General features: G+C 36.2%; 1 protein-coding gene across 1 annotated transcript in view; it reads right to left on the minus strand.

The window, feature by feature from the left end:
* LOC149776300 (dynein axonemal heavy chain 8-like) overlaps positions 1 to 25,883 on the minus strand; it is a 565,538-nt gene that overhangs the window by 228,245 nt on the left and 311,410 nt on the right. The window contains exons 47-50 of the mRNA XM_089942774.1: positions 20,907 to 21,153; positions 19,678 to 19,919; positions 14,554 to 14,694; positions 1,247 to 1,478 (exon numbers count right to left, since the gene is read on the minus strand). Of these exons, the coding sequence (XP_089798900.1) occupies positions 1,247 to 1,478; positions 14,554 to 14,694; positions 19,678 to 19,919; positions 20,907 to 21,153 (862 nt within the window). The remainder of the gene's footprint in view (positions 1 to 1,246; positions 1,479 to 14,553; positions 14,695 to 19,677; positions 19,920 to 20,906; positions 21,154 to 25,883) is intronic.

Genomic DNA, 25,883 nt, shown 5'->3' on the forward strand with positions numbered 1-25,883 from the left:
CTGGCAAGCTTTTTCATGTACCCATGTTAGCCGAGCCCGAGACTCAAACCCACACAGACAGAGGTGAGATGTTACAAGTGCCATTAAAACTATAAATAAAACAACTAAAACAAAAACAAGAACCTATAGTATGAAGTGACCTTATTTGTGAAAATTAACAAAACTTTTGTAATGGACAAGAAGTGCTTACCAATAAGATGACAACAAAGGCTGTACAATATTTTCAACAGAACTGTCAGGGTAAAGTAAAATAGCTAATTCATAGATGATTTGTAGACAAATGCAATTTACATTGTCTTATTTCCTGTCTTCAAACCCTATTTGCTATAACATTTAACACTGTTGGTCTTACTTTTTTCAACAGTTCAATAATTACTGTAACATCTATACAAAACTGGGCTACTCCCAAAGAGTCAGCCAACTGGACACTCATTCACTCCTTTGAGATGCATAACTTCTCACATTCAAAATATGTCCATAATGCTCTATTTTAAATTCTCACCCACCACCTGTCCATGATCATTATGATAATTAAGTTTGTTCTGAATGTAGACATTAGCTGAACTTCACTTAATTGCATACTCAAATGAATTCCAATATGGCCTTCAAAGCAGCCATTCTGAAAATCTTGTTATCCCTGCTGCTTCTGAATGAATGGTAAGTTAATAATAATAATAATAATAATAATAATAATAATAAAGACTTTATGTATAGACGGTAATTCAGTTAGTTACAGAACTAACCAACTTCCTTGAGTCCTTCTATCCGTTATGTACAATATCAGAAGGGGTTTCCTCTAAAATGCTTATTATGAGTCTAGTTGGTCCTTCATGAAAATGATTGCCTCATCCAAGCATTCTGAGATTTCCAAGTAGACCTTGGGATGATTGCATTTGAAATGTTTCATGGCAATCCTGCCAGTAGTTCAGGAGTTATAACAGTGACAGACATGTTAATGGATGCTGGATAATAGACCATCTCAAAAACTCTTCTGATCTATGACCAGTCAAGCTAAAGAAATAAAGTAAATATATAACATTAATTCATAAAAATTTAAGGGATCAGTTTTTAATATAAACCATTCTTATAGGAATAATATTGTTTCCTGAGCAATAAACTGATTTCACAACATACCCCTTGCTCAGTCTGTGCAAACTCCCAAACAGAATCCACTACTTTAATAAATGCAACCAAAATGTTATGTTGTGTGTGATATAAAATCAATCTGCCTCTCATTCCTTTTTACCTTTCTCATCCACAAGATATTCAAATATGGTTTGGTCTCCTGACAGCTTTGGATAGTCAAGATTACTTCCATGCTTGAGCATAAAATGCTCCATTTTGCCTCGATCCTCAAGCTCCAGTAGGGCTCCAAGACTCCACATCAGAGAGAAAATGAATAGTTTTTCCAAGTGTGAGGCCTGTAGAGTTCCTTTATCATCCCTTTTGGGAATTAGTCCCTCCAGCAAGTCACAGGACTGGAAAACATTTGAGATTCACTTTTAGTATGAACACATTAACACATTAACCCCTGGAGGTTTTTGTCGTTTTTGCCAGAAATTCAACTAGGAAACACTTTGAAAGCTATTTCTGAATACATTCAAAAACACCAACTTCCAGGTGATCTTCCAATAAAATACTGCCTACTTGTGTTAGAAACTTCAGTTTTCATTGGCTATTTGGCTCACTCATGAACAGAAGGGTAAAAGTTGGAGTTCATTTTTTTTTGCTAAACGGAGCCATATTTGTATCAAGATCACTCTTTATTCCAAATGCGCATCTAATCCTACCTTTTGCAAAAGGTTAATCTGTCTGTTTGCAGTTTATATCGGTTTGCCTTAGATCTGAGACCAAAATGTCTAAATTCCAGACACAAAATCAGATTCCAACCATAGGCAAAATTTGCGTAGAAAAAAAGATCTGGGCCCAAAAAATGAGGTTTTTCCCTCTGTATTTTGTAGTGCAACTAGAAATTCCAGATTACTTGGTATCACTGTTGAGCTACAACTGTCTACCTTTCTATAATAACACCCAATTTAGTGTATCATGCATGACCATGATGCTACAGAGCTCAGCAGTAGGCTACTACCTCCTACCATGTTAACTCGTTGCCAGGGGTTAATGTGTTAAGGCAAGAGGCCAAAGTGGGCCTGATAACCCTTTACCTCATGCAAGCGCCTTTTGATGCCTATATTCCATTCACATGGAAGCGGCTTCTGATGCCTCTACTCTGTTCGCTTGGAAGCGCCTTTTGACGCCTGCTGTAAACATTGGCCATTTTTAGCAGGTTTTTGTAGTGCCATCTTTCGGAAAAACACCATTAGATACCTCATTCATTGCTAGAATGACCATTAAGTCAGATCATGTGGTCACTATGCTGTGGTCGAAATCTGCTATTTAAAGTAACTAGGTCATATTCTCCACTCTCCAAAATGGAGGTCGTGGATTTCGTTGAGTACTTTTCACGATTAGAATCTCAACTATGAAAGCTTCAATAACTTAGGTAAAGGCTCTGATATTGATGTAGGTAGCAAGTAGTTTTATAAATTATCAAATTCAGATGACTTAGTGATGTAGACGCAGACAAGGAACTTGTAAATTTCAAGTATGAGAAATGGCAGCTATGGTTGGTCACACGGCTTCACTGACTTGACGGTGAAAAAGTTCTCTAAAGATTTTAAAACACATACAAAAGAAAAATTTCTTATGTGAAAAATAATATCACAGCTACAACAATCTGACTTTACTCTTACATTTTTCCATACATAATAGATGTCTACCAAAAATGTAAAATGGTTAAAATTGCTGTTCAACATAATACACACTACACTGCTTAACAGTTAACATGCAGGCCTATGTATATGAAGTCGAATAGGTAACAGGCATTATATTTATAGCGCACTGCAGTGGGTAACTTTGCTACATGTGTATCGGAGGGCTAAAAAGCCATACACTCTATGAGGCAAAGGGTTAACTGTCTTACACTGCCTGACATTTGACCAGTTAACAAAGCAGGCTTCTATGGAAACTCAAACTATTTGAGCAAGCTCATAAACTTTTTCTAGATAATATTTACCTTTCATACTATATCCTGAAAAAAATTGTTTTTAAATATAAAGGCATAATTAATATGCATACTCTCTTGCTAATAATAGAAGTCATCTAGACACAATCTCTTGCTAATAATGGATGCATCTGAATCATGCTGATACTAAACCAAACAGATTGCAAATATGGCTTTAAGAGTGGTAAAAAGGTCAGCCAATCTGATGCAAGATCACCTTGGATGCCAAATACTTTAAAACTGCCTAAGACATTATAAGTCCATGTTCCAATTTTGCCCAAGCTGAATTAGAGTATTGGTTTCCAGAGTGGTAATAAACTTACCAAATCACACGCAAAAGCACCCAATAAGTATGCACTCTTCTCATTACTGACAGTCCAAAAGTTTGATGCATCAAAGTCATAAAAGGTTTAGCCAGAATCAAGATAACATCATTCATATTCATGGATCTCACTCACAGAATCCATACACGATTTTGCTGATATAAGTACATATTTCAAGTTTGTTCAAAATATGATCAGAAATATGGTTTCCAAAGTGAAAACAAGTTTAGCCAATAATATGCAAGCTCAATTCATTGTTATGCATGCATCATTTTCACAATTACCTTAAAATCCTGATGATGCAGGCATATATCTCAAGTTTGATTAAAATTAGATCAAATATGCAGGTATATAGTGGCATTTTACAGCACCTTTAGCACAATAACAGCTGTATAGTGCCAACTTCAAGTTAAAAATATAATTAAGAAAATGAAACCATCTGTGGGGGTGTAGTGGTTGTCTAGGGGTGGGGTTCTTCTTATAGACTTTAACGAATTATGAGAAGTTCCCCTGGTCCTTATTCAGAAGGTTAATTCTGGACACTATATTATTTATTGACTAAATATATTTATGGCTACGATCCCCCAGTCAGCAATGCCGACAGTTAAATTAAAAGAAATACAAAGATGAAATTTAAACAATAACAATTTAATAAATGAAATTTAAAAGAATTTAAAGTAATCAATGTCTCTCTTTCACCCAATGATCCCTTTGATCATCATTTGAGTTCACAGTGTGAGGAGATTTTTCCCTTCTTGAGTGCTACTCATCTAAATCTCTTCGTTCCCTTGTCTTTCTCTCCTTTCGTGATCTCCACTTCCGCTTCCTCTTCTATAATCCTTGTTCCTTGCCGTTATCTTGACTTCCGGTTCCTCTTCTAGTATCCGGAACCCTTGACGGTATCCCTTGAGGTCACCCGAAATTCACTCGGTATCTCTCACCGTCACCCGAAATTCTCTGAACTTCTCTCGTCCCCCGAAATTCTCTGAAATTCTTTCGTCCCCCGAAATTCTCTGAAATTCTTTCGTCCCCCGAAAGCTTCCTGATCGAAGCTATTTCATGAATTTCCTAAATTCCGCCAATTTTTACGAATGGCTAACGGAGTGTGTGTCACTGCGACTCTTAAACACCAACTGACGAATTTCAGGCTTGTACCAGTCTTACGCCAGTTTCTCGAATCAAGTCCCACCTACAACGCATCCCGATTGGATGGCGACGGACTCTGGTCATTTGATCGAACTGTCAATCATAAAAATGTCAGTCTGTGTGTCCCCATGTACTGTCCAGCCTACCATTGTCGGCTTCCGGCTCTTTGAAGTTGTCTACGTCACGTGTTCCCAGGTACAAAGATTCCCGCCAGATTTCCACTCAAGAGCTCAAACAAAGACTGGGTTACGTAAGAGGATTAGCCAACTTAGGCACTTGGAAAAACAAAGCTTACCTGGCTCCACTTACAGACTTATAAATACATGTATAATACAAGGGGTTGGGGTAAAACATCACACCATCCAAAAAATAAAGAATTGAAGTCAAACAATATACACATGTTAAAGATGTTAAAATTCTGCAAAAGGTATATAAAATATAAAAGATACAGGTACCACATCCAAAATCTTTAAAACATTCAGTCAAGCTTGTTTTTTTCTGACAGTGGCCAAGACATTCTCTGGTGCTACACTATAATAGAGTTTCTTCATTTAAGATTCCACCAAAATACTTCCAAGTGGACAAAATGCTTTCTTCTTAAAGGAAATGATGTGTCACCACGTGATTTTTCGGACTTTGTCTGGTACTTTGATTTGTTCTGTGTGTGTATTAACCCTTTACCTCATGCAAGCGTCTTTGGACACCTCTACACCATTCGCATCGAAGCGCCTTTTGACGCCTCTACTCAAGTCATATGGAAGCACCTATTGACATCGGCTGTAAACATTAGCCATTTTAAGCTGGTTTTCGTTGTGCCACCTTCGGGGAAAAACCCCTATTAGATACTACATTCATTTCTGCAAATAACAATTACTTAAGATCACATGGTCACTGTTTATGCACTGGTTGATATATGCTATTTAAAGTAACTGGGTCGTAATCTCTGCTCTCCAAAATGACAGTCGTGGATTTCATTCAGTACATACGAAGTTTTCACGATTACAATCACAACTATGAAAGATTCAATAACCAGGTAAAGGCTCTGATATTGATACAGGCAGCAATTAGTTTTTATAAATTATCAAATTCAGATAACTTGGTGATGTAGACGCAGACAAAAAAATTTCAAGTATGAGAAATTGCATCAACGGTTGGTCACGCGGCCTTACTGACATGACGGTGAACCAATTCTCTCAAGATTTTAAAGCACATAAAATATTCTTCCGTGATAAATAATTACACAGTTATAACAATCGGACTTTACTCTTAAATTTTTCCACATATAATATATGTGTACCAAAAATGTAAAATGGTTAAAATTGCTGTTAAACATAACATACACTACATTGCTTAACAGTTCAAAGGCAGGCTTATGTGTATGGGGTCGGCTAGGTAACAGGTGTTCTATATATAGCACGCTGCACTTTCTTACTATGTTCTATGAGGGAAAGGGTTAATGCACAAAATTAATTTTTTAGCCTATGTTGACGCTGCTATGATCTTGACAATTACATTGTAATCATCAATGATAAGAAATCGACAGATGTGTGAAGCTGAAAGGCATTGGCTTTCCACCAGACTCAGTATTCATAAGCAAATCTCTGAAGCCGTTAAGAAGAATGTCACAAATATAGTCCATGCAGCGAAATCAGCCCACTACACTACTAACATCATGGAAAGTTCCAGCTGCAAAGAGCTCTTTGAGATTACTAACAAGCTAATGTCAAGGAACAAATCTACACCACTTCCATCTTTGTTCTCTCCAGTCGACCTTTCGGACATGTTTGCAAATTTCTTTCGTGACAAAGTACAAACTATTACAGATAAGCTTGACAACATAATTTCAATTGACTCGTCGTCACCATACAGTTGGGATACAGAATTTGAGTGGCAACCATTAGCAGCATTTGAACCTGCCTCTATGGATTTCGTACATACAATCCTGATGAAGAGTGCACCAAAGTCGTGTGAACTTGATCCAATTCCAACATCACTGCCGCTTGAGTACTTAGATCCAGTATTGCCTTCACCAACTGATGTTATTAATACCTCTCTCTCATCAGGGGAATTCCCATCATTTTTCAAGACTGCCATTGTAAAGCCTCTGCTGAAGAAACCAACACTAGACCATAACGACTTAAAGAATTTCTGCCCAGTTTCTAATTTCCCATTCATACCAAAAATCTTAGAAAAATTTGTTCTATCCCAGCTTGTATCTCATCTGAATTCAAACAGTCTTTCTAGCAATGTACAATCTGCATATCGCCCTTGCCACAGTACTGAAACTACTCTTCAAAAAGTAGTGAATTACATTCTCTCTGCTTTGGATAGTGGAAAGATTACAGTCCTCACCCTCCTTGATTTGTCTGCAGCATTTGACACAATAGACCAGGATATATTACTTCACTGTCTCCAGCATGTATTTGGCATTCATGATACAGCCTTACTGTGCTTCAAGTCCTACTTGGTCAATAGGACACAAATTGTGTTTGCAAATGGAATACACTTCAGCCCAGTTAATCTATGTTGTGGTGTTCAACATGGGTCTGTTTTTGGACCTGTTGTCTTCATTCTATATACTCAGCCGCTCTCAAGTGTCATAGATCATCATCAAGTGTCTCACCAATTGTACGCTGATGACACCCAAATATACAGATCTAACCACCCAACTGAAGTTGATACTACCATCTAAGGTGTAGAGAGGTGCATTTCTGATGTGAAATCATGGCTGACATGTAACAAGCTGCAGATGAATGATGATAAAACTGAGGCCATTCTGATTCACAAATGACTTTCTATTCACATCCTTTACCTCAAACAATACATATCAGCAACATTAAATTCACACAATCAGTACGAAACCTAGGTGTTACTCTGGACAGCACTCTCATATTGCACCAACATGTCATCAACATATGCAAGGCTGCATATCTTGAGCTGAGACGCATCAGCTCAATTCGCAAATATCTTTCAGTTGATGCCACTAAAACACTGGTGTATTCATTAGTACTTTCATGACTGGACTATTGTAACTCAATTCTGTCTGGTTCATCTCAATATCTACTCCAAAAACTTCGAAAAGTTAAAAACACAGCTGCTCGGATCATACTTAGAGTACCACGATCAGATTACACCTCCCCGCTGCTCTGTACCCTACACTGTCATTAAAGGCAGTTACTTCCCCTGTTTACAGTCAGCAGACTGGTTAACAAACTCTAAATATACACACAACATATTCAAGTCGTAAGAACACAAAACAACCATTGTAGCCTCACTTTAAAAATTGGGCACAATTTTCAAAGTTGAACCATCACAATTTAGCATGTTAATTCTGTAAATTTCATTGTTTGCTGAAGCAGTATTTGTGCAGTAACTGAGGCGCTATAACCCAAGAGGAAATTTTAAGTCACAGAGTTATCATGTTGGTGAGTAAACTCAAGAGTGTGTTGCATTTTGCTAGTTTTCTGGAATGTAAATTGGCAGTAGCGTTCTGCTTCACTTTTAAATACATCAAAAAAGAATTCACCCAATGACTGAGACGATAACTCTGAAGATCATTATTTATTATTGCTGCACTTGCCGAATCGCAGTAATTGATGCAGTGCTGTCAATTATCAACAATAGGGTTATGAGCTTATGAAATTAAACACATGCTTGTGAAACTCATTTAAGTTATTCTAAGGTCTTTCTTTCTTCTCTCATATCAACAATTGTTCAGGGATTGTTACATTTAATTCTTCTCATTCTCAAAGAAGATGGCAGTTATTTTATTTCAAAATGTCTTAAGGTACCTCATCAGTTTCATCGGATTTTTTGTTGTTGTTTCATTTAAAGCTGTGAAATGCCATTGGTTAAACATGTTCCTTTCAAAATGGATGGTAGAACTAAAATTTAGGAGCTCATTAAAGGATAATCTTGAATAACATTTACTTATATTTTTGGGACTTGATAAGTGATATTGGAATTAAAAATGAAATGCTTTTGCCAAAATGGTAAATACTCACGTTTTTTTTACCCTGGTTACACAGTACATGTTGCTGTTTCAGTGGATGATACCTGAATCACACCAGAAACTGAGGAGGATGCAGAATTTATTCTGATGATTTTGTTTAGAAGAGGTTGTTCTGAGTAATTCAAATGGCAAACATTCTTGTTTTCACCTAATAGTTTATCATTTTGACTGATGAGAGAGAGAATCCATTTGAACCAGCCTCCCCCAAATGGATTTCTTCATGGAAGCAAATTAGTAGAACATTTCTAAAGCCATACAGAACAAAAGTATAAAGAGTTTCCTCACACACATTCATATGTTCTTATATTTTGATCTTATTAAATATTAAATGATTTGATGACATTCTTTTCTTTCATTGTGACAGTAAGATCTTATGCTAATTAATGTTCACCATATATTAAAATTTTCATTTTAATATTTAATATTACACATCAAGGGCTAGAAAAATGGAGGCATGTGACCCTGTATAGAATAATTTAATCGATGCCATATCAGTTCTTCTGATGCAGCTAGCCAGGTCAGCTTTGTTTGCGTGTGTGCATGATTAAGATTTTTAACTTTAAAAATTTTTCAGTCATATCACTACAATGTCTTCAGTCTAGCAGTTTATAGTGCTGTCTAGCACAGGGACATCATGACGCAGACATGTAGCATGATTTCACACCCAGTCACATTATCCTGACACCAGGCCGACCAGTTCTAACACAAAACCTCTTAATGCTGAGCATCTAGTGAGGCAGCTGTTCAGCTTTGTTTGCAAGCTTGCTCACGTTTGCCACAAGCTTATATGACAAGCTCGCACAAGCTTGCCAATAGCAAGCATACCTATTACAAACTTCCCTATTACTTAATTGCACAAGCTTGCCGCAGGCTTACATGACAAGCTCGCGTAAGTTTGCCAATAGCAAGCTTACCTATTACAAGATACCCTTTTATTAGCTTGTGCAAGCTAGTAATAGTGAAGCTTGTGCAAGCCTGCAATTAGGCAAGCTTGCCGCAGTTTCAAATCCAAGCTTGTCACAGACTTACATAACAAGCTTGCAACATGTTTGCTGCAACCTTAAAAATAAGCCTGCAATTTTGGTTTGGGAGATGGTAACAAGAAAACAAAGACTTTATCACCAAAAAAGACGCAGGAAATATTAAGATGCAAAAAATTCAGACTTTCTAAAAACTGTATAAAGCAACAAGCTTTGTGTCATATCTTTAAGGGCTGCTTACAGTAATAAAATAGTAAGATAGTAATTCTAATAATTTGAATAGTATCTTTAAAGGGGTGCATCAGGCTTTCATTGAATTCATTGAATACATTAGTCTGAACTTTTAAGGCATTGAGCCAGAAACAGAATACAATCCTTAGTGTCTTATTTTCAGCAATTTAGAATGATGGTCTCAAATTTGAAGAACATGTAATATTAGAAATATAGGGTTTAAGGGTTAATATGTTGTTTTCAGGGTAAAAAAAAGTTTTATTCAAAATTAAAGTATTCCAAACATGATTTGTTACTTTAAGGCTGCCAAAGACAGTAATGTTATATATGTATTATCTTTGATATTACTTTGTCACATTTTGTATTTTCAAATAATATTTTTTTTTTATTTTTTTTACAGAAATGATCAAAAAGAAATGGCAAAATATCAAAGAGGCAATGAAAAACAATACATTCAATGAACAGCTAAAACCATCAAGAAACTGGGATTTAAATGGATGAATTTTTTAAACTAAAATAGACAATTTGGCACTAAATGAACATTCTGGATATCTGAACCATTTTTTTACAATTTCATTTGTATGTGTTGAACAACATTAAAAATAAAATGTTGTCTTATATTCTGTAATAATACTTGCTTCATAATTCTTGATCTTATGTTTGATGCTAGGGGGTGTCCTAGAAAACCTCGGATGATGTGTCCAAGGAATCCTCAAACAATGTGTCTGAGGAATTTTCAAAACACTTTGAAACCACTGACATGTCCAAGGATGGTGATGAAACCTAGGAATATTGCTTACAGAAAGCCTTAAAAGTCTGAGTTCAAGCTCAGACGTCTGAGAATAAAAATCTTTGACATCCATATATATAAAAAATTGTCCTTGGACTATTACCTTGGAATGTCATTAACCAATACTCAGAGGTTTTTCCTAGGAACATTTGGCCAAAGATTCCTAGTAAACCTCGGAACATATATAGCCAGGCATAAGTGAATAGACTTGTATGTAAGTATACTCATTAATTCACTTAATTTTTAGGACCATTCATTCAGCCATTTAAAAATCCTAGTATTTTTTAGACAAATAATTTCATAAATTTTTTTGTAGCCATCAATAAATATTTTTAAAAATAAATGCACATGAAATCATATGAACACAAAATTTGTGTAAGTCAAAATAGAATAAATTGGTTGATACCATTTCCTCTACTGAATCTGAGTTGAAAAAGTTTAACACAGATTAGGAATGGTGATACCATCAGCAACTGCAGATGAGAGAGCAATCACTTCTATGAATATCAGCTCCATGCTATCCTGCCACCATAAACAAGCATTACCAACACCAATAAAATACCCACAACAATCAAAACAAGAAAAAGAAACTATCCATATCTAGCACCTTTCATTTTACTTCTACAAAAAGTGGATTTAAAGAGTCATAAACTGGAGACATTCCTGGAATTCCTTTCTGGGTAGGTACCAAAGAAAGACACATTTCATTAATAACTTTTAGCAATAAAAACTACTAGACTCTAAGCTAAATTTGATACAAGTCCACAGGGATCATCCTGGGCTTCGCCAATGTTGCAAATTGCGATTTTGTTTTCCTTATTGCAGACAAAATATACCCTCTGGCATTTTTTAGCGACAACCTTTTTGGCTGTTTATTTTGTACATACAATCAAGGATCTGGAGAGGAGACATTGAGAGGAACCACAAAAGGAAGCTATAAACTTAGATACACAATGCACTGGAATCTATCTGTTACATAAACAAATCCTTTGTTCATACTGACAAACCCATCTTTACAGTGCATTGTTACATCATAATCCGCTTATGGTGACATCTGGCCTGAGTGCTGTATGCTGTGATACACTCAGTCATGCTACTGGACTATACCTACAATCAAACGACCTCTGAAGATGCGAACAGAAACAGTTACAATTAACTGAACGACAGCAAATCCTCCTGTTTTAAAAAAAAAAATGTACCAGTGAAATAGTTATTGCTGAAAATTCAGAGGAAACTGATTATTTTTCAAGTACCAATTTCTGTGTATAAATACAAAGCGAATGGAAAAAAATCAGAATTATATACTGTCAACAGTGCAACTTTATCATGGGTAAACAAAAGTTTACCACTGTATGTTCATCATCTCATCCTAAGAGCAAGTTAACAATAATTTTTTTTACTACCGTACAGTTATTCTCACGTGTTATGCAATAAATAAATTTTTTCAAAAACCAAGTTGGGAGATTGAATTCGAAAACACAGATTGGGACCTACCATAGGGAAGCTTTTTGTGGCATACTTAAGCATCGTTTTCACTAAATATTGACCGATGTTTCAGGTCCAATAAATGTGAAATTCTAAAAGGACACACCATTTATTCCTGAGGAGTGCGTTATTCCCCCCTCCCAACGTGCTCCCATTTTATACCTGGTCAGCTATGCCCAAACTGCACAATAGGTAAAGGTTAGACTCAAGCCTCTTTGACATACTTCAAAGAAACCTCCTGTTCTACAGTGAGTGAAAGCACTAGCAATTGACTGACAAGTAAACAATGCTATTTTTTATTATGACTAACAATGCCTAAAATGGGTATGAATTTATGTTAACAGTTCAAATATGGTTTCAAACTATCGTATTTACCGCATATGTTGAGACATGATAAAATAATTATTTTTTTCCTGTCCCAGAACTTATGGTGAAACATTTTTTTCACTTTGGTCACATGTCCCAAGACTTAAGAAATGAAATAAATTGGTATTGCATTTGTGCTCCCCCATGAACTGCACGTCGCAATAAAATAGATAAATAAAATGCTTAACTGATAATAAAAAGAAAGAAACTAACCTTGTGTTGTTATCATTTATTCCTGTTTTCAACATGAGCATTAAAGAATAAAACATTTCCACGAAATCCGTATAAGTAGCGTAGGCTTCCATACTGTAGCGTGTGATGGCCAGAAGAGAAACAGATCATTTCGCCGACAATATGATCATTAACATGGATGAAACTCTAGTGTACTTTGATCGCATTCCTGGATGGACTGACGATAAGATGGGCATCAAAAGTGTGAGAATTATTAAGACTAGTGCAGATTTGAAAAAAAATCTTCCTTTTGTTCTTGCAGTTTCCACTTCAGGTGGTGTGTTGCTTCCAACAATTTTTCACAGTATGAGAAAGTTAAAAAAGTATTCATGTACCAAAATAATAGACCATACGTGCACAGGAGAAGGGTTGTGTTGATGAGATGCTGCTGCAATGGATTAAAGAGTTTTATCTCAAGTACGGTTTTATATTTAAAAAATAAAATTTCAGTTGGATTGCAATTTCCGACATGTAATTTTCGAATGATTTAAAAGGTGTCCCACAAGTTACGACTCGAAAAAAACGATGTGTCCCAGAACATACCGTGCACAAAAAAATTACTTTTAAATTTAATGTATGGTGTCCCAACAAATACGGTGTCCCAACATATGCGGTAAATACGGTACCATACATGTGATAACTATTTCCCACATTTTATATCCCACCATATTTCCCTATTGTTAACTCATATATATATATATATATATATATATATATATATATATATATATATATATATATATATATATATATATTACTACATATGAGTATTTTTTGGGTGGGGGCACACATATACTCTGTGATATGTTTCTTCGTTCCTTCTTTTAATTCAATGATGGTAATTAATGCTTATATAATATATATATGGTAAATTAATGCCAGGTGTAAGTTTCATTGGTGGGAATGGCGATCCAAGTTTGCTTGTTGAGAAAAATCTATGGTTTCAGTGATCATTCTTGGGATTTAGAAAGCAATTCACTACAAGCAAAGCGTGTAAAGCATGGCAAAAAGAAATTTCCGAACTCCTGGTTGATGGAGATGTACGTTGTGAAGCTAGCCATAAAAAAGAGGGGGGCATTTAATTCCTGAATGCATGCAATTTACGGTTGCATTATATGTCACTTATCTTACATTTTAAAAGTATGGTCATAGGGTTTTAGTATTAAAATGTCATTAACTAAAGTTAAAGTTCCATACAAAACTATTGTTCGGAAAATAATACACATAATATAGATTTGCTAATATCTGATGTTTCTTTTTTTTTAAAATGAGAGAGAGAGAGAGAGACTGTAGATATCAGGAAAGTAGATATTTTACATTTGATAATGCATTTATTTCAGGTGACAACAGTCAAGTCTACGCACTAATGGTGATGTGGATGCAGAGCATGGAAGTAGTGCAAAACAGTCATGTAATGATTTATATTGCAATTTATGGCTTACTGCTTGTTGTCAATAAAGTAATAACTATCCCATCTTTTTCAAATTTCATTGCCTATTATATTAACAGACTTAAAAAATATTCACTATGTTTTATGGCAATCTTTTTTGAAAATTGGCAACAAAATATTGAGGTTGGCTCTTTACTGGGCAAAAACTTTTTAAAAGTCAGGACCATCACTGGTCCAGCTATGTTATATTACTGATATTTACTCTTTAATCAACAGAGTAAACTGTTTATAATTGAGTTCCAAGTAAACACATCGAAAAAATGGCATCTATCTATAAAGCTTAAATTAAGTGCATATATTTCGGACAAACAAATGTACAGGAAACATGCCTATTATCCAAGAAATCATGGCAAATATTGTCTTCCATTATTATATATTATATGTTCTGTACTTCTGAAATGATTCACAATATGGTTGCTTTCATTAACTTCACATACATATGGCAAAATTCTACATCATCAGTAAGCAAGTTTACCTGTTTGATTCGATTGCACTGCAAGATATCCATCTTTCCATGAAGATTGAGAACAACATAATGGAAGAGGTCATCAAAGATCTTGTCAAACAAGGAATAAAGTATGTCACTCTCTTGTGCATTTCTAGTTTTCAGCCATCCCTAGAAAAGTTCAAAGATAAATAATAACTGTATTTGTTTTCATTAAACATGCTCACATTATGGACCTAAAATGTTCAAGTCACAAAAAAAATAATGTAGAATAATTTGATAAAATGAAAAATAAGATAAAAATTTAAACAGGCCATCAATTTATGTATGTTTTATTTCTACACAAAAATTGTACTTTTGCTAAACTGAGCCAACATCACATTTTGTTCACTTCCAAAAGGTTCCAATTTTTTTATACAAGATATGAAAACTGCTGAAGTGACCATAAAATCTAATAAGGTCATCTACATATGAATATAAACCTGATTTGTCCATTGCAAGTGGTTTTCGAATAATTGTGCTAAGAAGTCTTTTTTTTGTCAAAAACTCAATGACCAAACTGTAACAAACTGAAAATTTGCTTTCATAGCCTGAAAACTGAATCTGGCCTAAATTTTGCCAACATAATTTAAGACTTAAAATTCAGAATCCAGTAACATCATTGGCAAAAAATTAAATCTTACTTAAAATTGACCACTCAGATTTCTTAGGTCTAAACTTTATATAAAACTGTTGACGGAATTGTGGCCAGGTTATTTATATGCAAAGACAAACATGTCTACCAAATTTTCTGTTTCTCTCCACTGGTTTATGTTAACAGTCATTTAAGTCCAAAAATCATTCATTCACAAAATAAAAATAAACTGCAAGAGTAAAAATGAAAGGTACTTTATAAACCTGATAAAATATCCTTTTTGTAGGCTCTAGCAGGACTTGGCTAACTCAGAAGAATACTGAACAAGAGATCTTAATGACACTGACCTTTCAAGGTGAGCAGTTTTAACTTAATGTATAGAAATCATTTTTTCCTAGTTTCTCTCCTTTAGAATTTTCAAACCCCCAAAGAAACTTGAAACTGGGTTCACACGTTTTGAAACAAAAGCTTCCAGAAAAATTGACTGAGTTACAGATAGGATAAAATTTGAAATACTGTGTGGAATTAAACTATACAGTGTGACCCCGCTATAGCGCGCTCCATTATAACGCGAATTCGGATATAACGAGGTTGTGGCATGGCTCCCGAAATTTCATATACATGTATTTTTCTTGTGCAAAAAAAAAATCTTAATAAGTACAACAAAAATAAGTAAATCTAGTACATGAAAAAGTAATTTTTTTCTTCCTTTCTTCTTAAAAGTAAGAAGAAGAAAAAACGCATAAAATGTTTATTCTGGGATTGCGTAGGTCTTCGCCAATGTCACAAACTTGGATTGTTTTTCCTTATTCGCTGCAAAACATACAATGTGGCTTTTTTTATTTGTTGGCGACACTGTTGGCTATTTAAACTTTTATATACAACCATTGGTTTGGAGTGCAGAATTCAGAGGACCCATGAAAGGAAGCCGCAAACTGGATATAAAATGCACTGAAATTTATAAATTGTTACATAAACAAATTCTTCGTCCCTACTGACAAACCATCTAAACAGTGCATTGTTATTATCATAATCCACTTATCTTGACATCTAGCATGAGTTCTGTATGTTGTGAAATATCCGATTTTTTGTTGTTGACATTTCTGGTAATGGAGATCAACCGGACAAGGCATTGTTTCATAATCTACCTTTCATCGGATTTTTGGCCGCTCGCTAGTAATTAATATATTTACAAATCTGACATTTGTATGGGGATGGTAAGTAAAATTCCTCTTCGTTTCACTCAGAATTAAATTCTTCAGAATGCTCATGTTTCCTGTAATAATCCATGTCATCAGAACACCTGCATCTCTATCGTCTGTTGCCCCTTTGTTAATTTTCAGACGCATGCATGGAAGGCAGCATCACACTGCTACCACAAATGTAAAATAAATCCAACAAAAATAATCTTTCTTATTGGTTTATTTAGTAGGCATTGCGGGACAGTAACTAGAATAGTCTAAACGACGGCCAATTCCTTTTTAAAAATGTACCCAGATAAAATAGTTTGCTGAAATTTCAAAGGAAACAGATTACCTTTGAAGCACTGACTGTTATGAAAACGTGCTCAGCAAGTGGAAAAAAATGCCAGTCTCAATCATGCAATACAATTATTTGATGTTGCTGCCACAATAAGAAATGGGCATTCGTTTAGTTATCCAAAGCTGTCCTTTATCAGTGACTTAAATAGTGCATGCAGCATTCATCAAAGAAAGCCGACAACAATCTTTCAATAACAGCAAAGAACTTTTCTTCAAAGGAAGTCAGTACCAAACTTAAATAAAAGTGATGGAATTTGATGGATTTTTGCATTTTCCAAAGTGACTGGAACACATTAACTGTGCTGTGAAAGTTTCCTTTTTGTAGGGAAAAAATTTATGCCAACGGCGGCTTAAACCGCAAACTAACTTTTACCGACTTGGAACGGACTTTAAAGTAAATGTACTTCATCATTTGTTACGTGATTGTGCTATGTTTTTCCACTGAATTCAGACCAATATGACCTGTTACAAAATTAATGAATATTTTAAAGCTGTGTGTGTGCATATTTTCGATGGAATCACTTGTATTGTGGATTCAATGTATATGATGAGGTTCGCAGGTGAGTACACGGTCTTGATACTCTATTCATGCTATACATTAGACATTTATATATAAACAGGATTCACATATATGTACCAATTCATGGTTCTCTAAATAAACTATTATATTATTATGTCTTCTCTGTTTTCACTACAGGTGTATTTCTCATTTAATATGCATCAATTCAAGATGGTAACTGTGCCGACGAAGCACGTATTTTACCGCCCGCATTTATTACCCACACACCCCACACAATTTTGTTAGGGGGAGGGGGTACATTTTCTTCAGCTAACTGACTTGGTTGCATATAACACAGATCGGTATATAATGCGGACGAGTTTATGGCTCCCAACTACAGTGCTATAGTGGGGTCACACTGTAGTAACTTCGGTTTCATAAATATTAAAAGTATCACTGTATTCTATTTCAGATTACCAGCAAAAGGGAATTGCATCGTTAATGCTAAAATGCTTTTCCATAGATCATTTTTAAGTGAGATATAGAGAGCGAGGCATATGTATTCCATTGCATTTTTCTTCTTGCACCTAATGATTAAAATAAAATATCATTGTCCAATATGAGAGAGAGAGAGAAATGGAGAGAGATTTCAGCTGTATCTGGGTTTTTTTCTGTACCTCAGACCTGCCAACCCTGAAGAGTCTGTCTCAGTAAGGCAATTGATCTTTTTCCGTAAGATTAACCAGTTTTCAGTAAGGTGTAAGAAAATATCAATAACTGCTACTGTAAAGCTGGAAAAATTAAATTAATAGTTTGACGCATTGATGATAAACATTATGTTCAACTGAAAGGTTTGTAATGTACACGTAGACTTTATTTACCACTAGTACAGTTGCACAAACTCTAGTTCCAAACTCTATCCAGCTCACTGACTTGTTGCTATCTCTCAACTTGACATAATTATTGGAAATTCTTTTCCATTTTACATGACGACAATCATATCATCCACCACTAGACCTACTCAAATTGGCATGTGATGTCCAATAAATATAATTGTGTCCTTTCCAGCATTTATTCATGAGAATCTGAATACTCCTTTTAATTCTTCTGTGTTGATTATTAACATGTTTCTATAAGCTTATTTTCCCTTTCATCTTAAACATGCATCTCTTTCTGGACGCCATTTAAAAAATTCTATAATCACCAGTCTGATCATGCAGATGCTCTGCATGAACAAATAGGTTCAGTTTAAAGTGTCTGGAGTGCTGCTGTTAAGTTTGTCTGATTCCCTGACTAATTTTACTTATTCTAAGATGAAACCCAGATCCAAATAAAACACAGATTAACCAATTATCCAGCTTTTTTGGCAACGGTCATTTTCCCTTAGTTTTTGCTAGTGTGCCATAAGTTCATATTCTGAGGGTAATTTTCCTAGACTTATGGCAAAATTGCGTCTGTTTAGCTGAAGCTTTTGTCCAAGAGAGATTAATAGATTAAATAGTAAATATAAACTATACAAATACATACCATTCTCGTTCTGAGTTTAAATATTCACAACATTTATATTGGTTTAGATGTGATTTAGATGAACTCCCAAGGATGCACCTCTCCAGTCCCAACAAATATGATTAATTTTAAAAAGTGAATGTACTATTCCTCTACTTGGGCAGCAAATGTTTTTCTCATGCTTTAAATGCTGACAGTTCTATCGTCAAATTCAAAAGATGTCACTGGTTGAGAAATTCACATGGAGTAACCAGCATTTCCTTTCATTATATGGTACCATATTCATAATATCCTATGGGTAGCCTCATTTCCCTACTGATAGCTTCACTAATCTGATCTGCTCTGCTGAATCTTGTCCTCAAAGAGGTGTTAGCTTGCAAAACCTGACTGCAGCTGTAGCACATTTAATCAGCATCTGAATACCACTAAAAAGCCACATGATTCTTGGATAAAGTAAGTAGTAACTAATACTAAAAGAACTGCTTACCCAGTGGTATTAATTGATAATGGCATACAGTACTGCACTTTTACACAAGTATAATCAGTCATCAGGCAAGTGAACAATATGGATTAAAATTTTCAAGACATCTCTCTCTTAGCATAATTACATCTGATGTAGGTTCATTTTTAATTCTGATGAACATGTGTTTAAAATCTTACTAAAGTGAGGTCCAATATTTTTTCATACACAATCTCTTCCTCAAAATTAAATATTTTCTACATAATATTTTTTGTACTTATTGGAAAGTTTTGTTCCATATAAAAAATTATGTGACATACAATAAAATAATTTGGATGAAATAATCCAGATATAATTTGGAATACAAGAAAAAGCTAAGATTTTCTGGACAAAAAGTATTGTCTCGTAGGCCTGCAAATACTGTATATGGGGATATATAATAATAACATTATACACACTTCTTAACACAGGGATATAAAACTTGTGGAATACAAATACTTATCAGATTATTTACCTGAAGTATTGGTCTCCAGTCCAGTGCAGAGGAGCTCATGTAGACCATACCATTTCTTGAGACTGTAGCTGGGGAGGCATTGTCAATATTGTGTACCTCAAACACCACTTTGCAGTTAGGAGCCATTGGAATACGATCTCCATTGGCCAGCGTTAGGGTTTTGTTATCATCCAGCACAGAGTTCAGGTTCTCAATCCATATGGCATCCACTGGGCCATCCAACACTATCCATATATGTTCTCCTGATCATCAAAAATGAAAAGGAAGTAGAATATGCATAGCTACAAATAATACATATCAATCCTAATATAAATCATTGCAAGTTTTTTGATTATATATAAACAAGTCTAAAACCTATTCCGTTTCCTACAAGAAACTGTAAGTATGTAAATGACATTTTGCACACATTCCATATGTAGCTTTTATGTCAGTATCAGCCTAAGCCTATGGCTCGCAATGATCGGTGAATCACTAAGGTCCCACTCTATGCAATTTACTTAGCAGGGCCTTAACCAAAACCTTACAGGGACTCACTGAAATTATTTTTATACATACTACCTTTTAAGTGCTTTGTACTGTTCTGACCTAGATATAATTCATATTTTCTCTCTCCAAAAGCTACAAATAAAATCTGCCCTGAATAAATACAATCTTGCATACTGAAATAACACAGATTCATCTCTCTCTCTCAAAAACAGATGCATTCACTAAAAGCAAACCTCTTAGAGCTCTTTTAGTTTTCTTATTGCAATTGGATGATGAGGCTACTGTTGATGTAAGAATACCAGCTGCACTCCTTGACAATGTTGGCTTATATCATTGCAATTTCCCCATAAATAATACATACACATCTTAGTCATTTTTCCAACATAATCAACTGTAACTCTATAAAGTATGCCCTAAATGCTGACGATCTTGTAAACTGAGACAATATCATTTCATCCATCACTCTGATCACTCTTTAATAATTCACTAAAAGCAACAAGTCTTTTTGAGTACCTTTATTTTTCTTCTAATTGTATTCTTTAGTTAAGTGCAGAATGAGATAAAATTTGTACATATATTTTGTATGTAAGTACGGCTGGGTCATCAAGTATGTTTGTTAAATAGACTTTGTTCAGTTATAAAGTCTTTATTTTTGGTACACAGTCAGCATAACAAAATAATAATATATTTTAAATTGTTATAAGTAATATGGTATATTTTGGGAGTAAACCACATATTATCACCTTTCTTTGCTTTCAGACTTCTCCTCCAGAGAGTGGAAAAGATTCCATCAGTCCAGTCATTTGTGGCTACATCCAGCCTACCAAACATTTGGGGGGCTGTTATTGCTTTGGGATTCATTCTCATCTCCCTGTGTGGGGCCCCACAATCTGTCATGGATTTCATAAGCACAAGAATACAGCAACTCTTTCCTGCCCCACTAGGTCCCAAGGTCATCATCCCATGTCTGACTCTTTGTGTCTCATACAACTGTGAATATCCGGTATGGATAAATAAATATTGTACAGTCATTCAATTTCAAAGGTATCAATTTAAAAATTTTCGGTCTTTGGGAAAAATTACATTCCATGGTACTGATACCTGTGAAACTAGGAAAGAAAGCACTACTGTTTATACAGGATAAGCATTTTGATTTCTTTCATTTTTGTAGGGTAATAACTCTTGTATATTTTGTTGTTTCCTCAAACCAAGAATTTAAGACAAAGAAAAAAACTTAGTCACGTGAAAATTAGGCTACTGATCACAACTCAGATAAAAACATTGTTCAACGAATTGATCTTCACAGATGTCTGATTTGTGATTTTATAGGTGTTATACTGTTTAAACCATTCAAGCTACTACTGGCATCAGAACAGTGATGGCCAATCTCATCTTTTACATGAACGCATTCATTACATCACTTCCAATCGGTAATTTTCAGAAGAAAAGAAATAGATGCTGGAAAGACAAATACATGCTCCAAATTAAACAGGTAAGCTGAAAAACAAAACACATTTAACCTTATTCCCTGTGGATATTTCCTGTCATGGGGGGTGGGGGTGAAATTTGACATGGCTGGTCTATCTACGATGTTTTGCAGTTATCACATTATCATTTGTCCACCTGAACAAACATAATAAATAAATTTATTACCTTCAATCATGCCATATTCTGAAAAAAATAATGACACTTGTTTCTTTTGCATCATATAAATTCCAATATCACGTATTGTCATGTTGTCTGTTTCTATAACATGATATTTGCATATACTACTTGTATCATTTCCTGTGCTATAGTCTTATGGGCAGTGGCAGATGCTTTATCTGCTCGGGAAATGGACGCACCCGCCCATCCACGAGTCTCCTGCTGCCTTGCAGGTCGGCTTTGGTTAGCCAAAGGCTAAGGGAGTAAACCCTAAAAGAAAATCCGGAGTGGAGACCCTAAGGCAGCTGGACGATGTACTACATCCCCTTCTGGTAACTCCTTGGTCTGGAGAGGCATGGGCTCTGCCAGACGACTTTTGCCCAAGACACACTGATAATGCTGGACAAATCTGAGCTTACAATACCGGATCGGTCGTCGCCCGGGTCAACAAGGACCGTGCCTGCCGTTGTCCACCAGGACGGAGGTGACAAGTGTGCTACTGGTACTATACATACAATCAGAGCGAGAGACAACATTGCCACTGCCACCTGGAACATTAGAACTCTGGCGCAAATAGGAAGACTCCAACAGTTGACACATGAGCTGGAACACTACACATGGCACATTCTGGGACTCTGTGAAGTTAGATGGAAATCCCTAGGAGAACACCAAACCGAAGATGGGCATATATTATATTATAGTGGAGAGGGTGACAAGTCCATAAATGGAGTAGGCTTCCTTGTAAACAAAGCCATCAAGGGATCTGTGCTTGAATGCTGCCCCATATCTAGCAGAATCATTTCCATTTGATTGAAAGCATCTCCCTTTAACATCACAATTATCCAAGTCTATGCTCCAACTACCGATCATGATGATGAAGAAATAGAGGAGTTTTACAACAAACTACAGGGTATTCTAAACATGGTCAGTAAGAAAGATATCCTCATTGTCCAAGGAGACTGGAATGCCAAAGTTGGCAAAGATGCTCTAAAAGACTGGGAAGTACAATGTGGACCTTCTTGCAATGAGCTTACCAATGAAAGAGGGAGACGGCTGCTCGAGTTCGCAAGCTACAACAACTTGGTACTAGACAACATAAAGCTTCACGATGCTGGACATGGTACTCACTAAATAGAACCCATCATAACCAGATCGACTACATACTGGTTCAACACTGTTACCGATCTGGCATCAATAAAGCAAAAACAAGGACATTCCCAGGTGCTGATGTTGGGAGTGATCATGACCTCGTGATTATGAACTTCTGAGTGAGGCTGAAGAAAATTAACAAGCCAAAGAACATCAGGCTCAAATTCAACCTTCAACAACTGAAGGACCCTAACATCTGCAAGTCATTCCAAGCCACAATTGGAGGAAAATTTGCTCCACTCCTTGTGATGGATGGTGATGTCAATGAGATGACAGACACCTTCAACACAGTCATGACAGCAACTTCCAAGGACATCATTGGCCTCCATCGACCGAAGAAAAAACCCTGGGTTACAGAAGAGATTCTGAAGTTGTGTGATGCCCGAAGAGAACTAAAAAACACCAAACACACAACAGGGGCATTGAAGTACCAAGAAATAAACAAGAATATCAGAAAAAACTTGAGCAAAGCAAAAGAAAATTGGATTGGACAAAAGTGCACAGAAATGGAGAACAGTCTGATAAAGAATAACAGCAAAAAGGCATTCCAAATTGTGAAAGACCTCACAAAACAGAAACAACCAGAGTCAGTACCATTCAAGACAAAAATGGAAAATGCCTCACAGAAGCGAGTGACATTGCAGAAAGATGGACTGAGTATTGCAAAGAACTCTACAATCATCAGTCCACAGGAGACCCAGAGGTGCTTGAAGTTCCTAACTCTACAAATGATGATGACTTCCCCATTCTCAAAGAAGAGGTGGAGTCAGCAATAACAGCACTGAAGAATGGGAAGGCAGCTGGAGTAGACAACATCCCAGCTGAACTTATCAAGAATGGGGGAGAATCAGTGAAAGAGCTACTAACAAAAATCTGCAACAAGATCTGACAGACAGGTGAATGGCCAACACAATGGACCCAGTCACTGATTATAACAGTTCCCAAAAAAGGCAATCTCCAGCTGTGCCAAAATTACAGAACTATCAGTTTGATCAGCCATGCTAGTAAGGTAATGCTGAAGATCATCTTGAACAGACTGAAACCACAAGCAGAAGAAATAATCGCTGAAGAACAGGCCAGGTTCCGGAGTGGAAGAAGCACAACAGAACAAATATTCAATCTCAGGGTTCTGTGCGAAAAGTACTCGCAACACCAACAAGACATCTATCATGTGTTCATAGATTTCAAAAAGGCCTTTGACAGAGTGTGGCATGAGGCATTGTGGGCCACAATGAAGAAGTATAACATGGGTCAAAAGTTAACCAATACCATCAAGCAGCTGTACGCCAAGGCTACCAGTGCAGTAATTGCCCAAGGTGCTGTGGGGGACTGTTTCCAGACAACAGTGGGAGTGTGTCAAGGCTGTCTCCTGTCACCCACGCTTTTCAACATCTACTTAGAGCGCATCATGAGCGAAGCCCTGGAAAACCACTGTGGGACAGTCAGCATTGGAGGGCGCAACATCACCAACCTCCACTTTGCAGACGACATTGATGGGCTGGCAGGCAGTGAAGACGAGCTAGCCACATTAGTGAAGAACCTGGATGAAACATCTTCCAGATTTGACATGGAGATAAACGCTGTGAAGACAAAACTGATGACAAATAGTGGCAAACAAATCTCAGCCAAGATTAAAGTCAGAGGATATGAATTGGAAACAGTGAGCCAGTTCAAATATCTTGGTTCCATAATCACTGAAGAGGGATCAAGAGCAGAAATTTTGTCAAGAGCAGCACAAACAATGGCAGCTATGTCAAAGCTAAGACCCATCTGGAGAGACAAGAATATCTGTCTGAAAACTAAAATCAGACTATTGTGAGCTCTAGTCATCACAGTCTTTTTGTACTCATGTGAGGTATGGACCCTGACAGCAGAGTTACAACGAAGAATCCAGTCACTTGAAATGAGATGCTACAGAACCATCCTTGACATCTCTTACATGGATCACATCACAAATGAAGAAGTGCGTAACACCATCAGGCGCGAAGTAGGCCAATATGAGGACCTCCTCACCACCGTCAAAAAGAGAAAGCTGAAATGGTATGGTCATGTCACTAGAGCCAACAGTCTATCCACAACAGTCCTACAGGGCAGCATCCAGGGTGGCAGAAGGAGAGGTAGACAGAGAAAAAGTGGACTGACAACATCACAGAATGGACCAGGAAAAGTTTTGCGGAGACACAGGCATTGGCACATGATCGAGACAAGTGGAGGGAACTGGTCAGATGTTTAGCAGCACAGTGCCTCAACAACCACACTAGGTCGTGAGACTAATGATGATAGTCTTTTTTATTATTTGATACTGAGTAATGTCCCTTTTCAAAACCTAACTTATACCGGTTTAAGTTTATTCCCTTGCACATACTCTCATTTAACAAGTCCACATAAAGAAACAAGAATGCATTGAAGGGACTGATGGTCTACTGGTCAAAGAGGATTTCCAAAAATTCAAGACAACTTCTTTTTAACTGAAACCATGTCTGATATTTCTCTGCAATAACAAGATTATGATAGTGATAGTGGCCATACCGGGTGTCAGATCAGCACCATATTAATTTAGGACCAACTAGATATGGAGTCTTCTGGTGAAACCCACATACTGATTACATTATTTTTCCAATCAGGAGGCATAATGAGAACAAGAATGTTCAAGAAGTCTGATACGGAGGTCATACTGAATGTCAGATCAGCATCATGTTCATTTAAGACCAACAAAGTATCAGAAAAAGTCTTTAAATGCAGCAATAACAAGATCTTCAAGAAGGCAACCATGTCAAACAATACTGAATATCATCTGCAGGGCACTGTTTTTGTTTAGGACCAAATGAACATGGTGAGAAGTCATCTGATATAAACTTTATGTTGCTATGACTTTCCATAATGGAAGTGTAGCAATAACAAGGTTTCCAGGATGACTGCCATGGTGG

Source organism: Sinohyriopsis cumingii, chromosome 18 (genome assembly GCF_028554795.1).
Source record: "Sinohyriopsis cumingii isolate HCF-2022 chromosome 18, ASM2855479v2, whole genome shotgun sequence".
Classification (NCBI taxonomy): Eukaryota; Metazoa; Mollusca; class Bivalvia; order Unionida; family Unionidae; genus Sinohyriopsis; species Sinohyriopsis cumingii.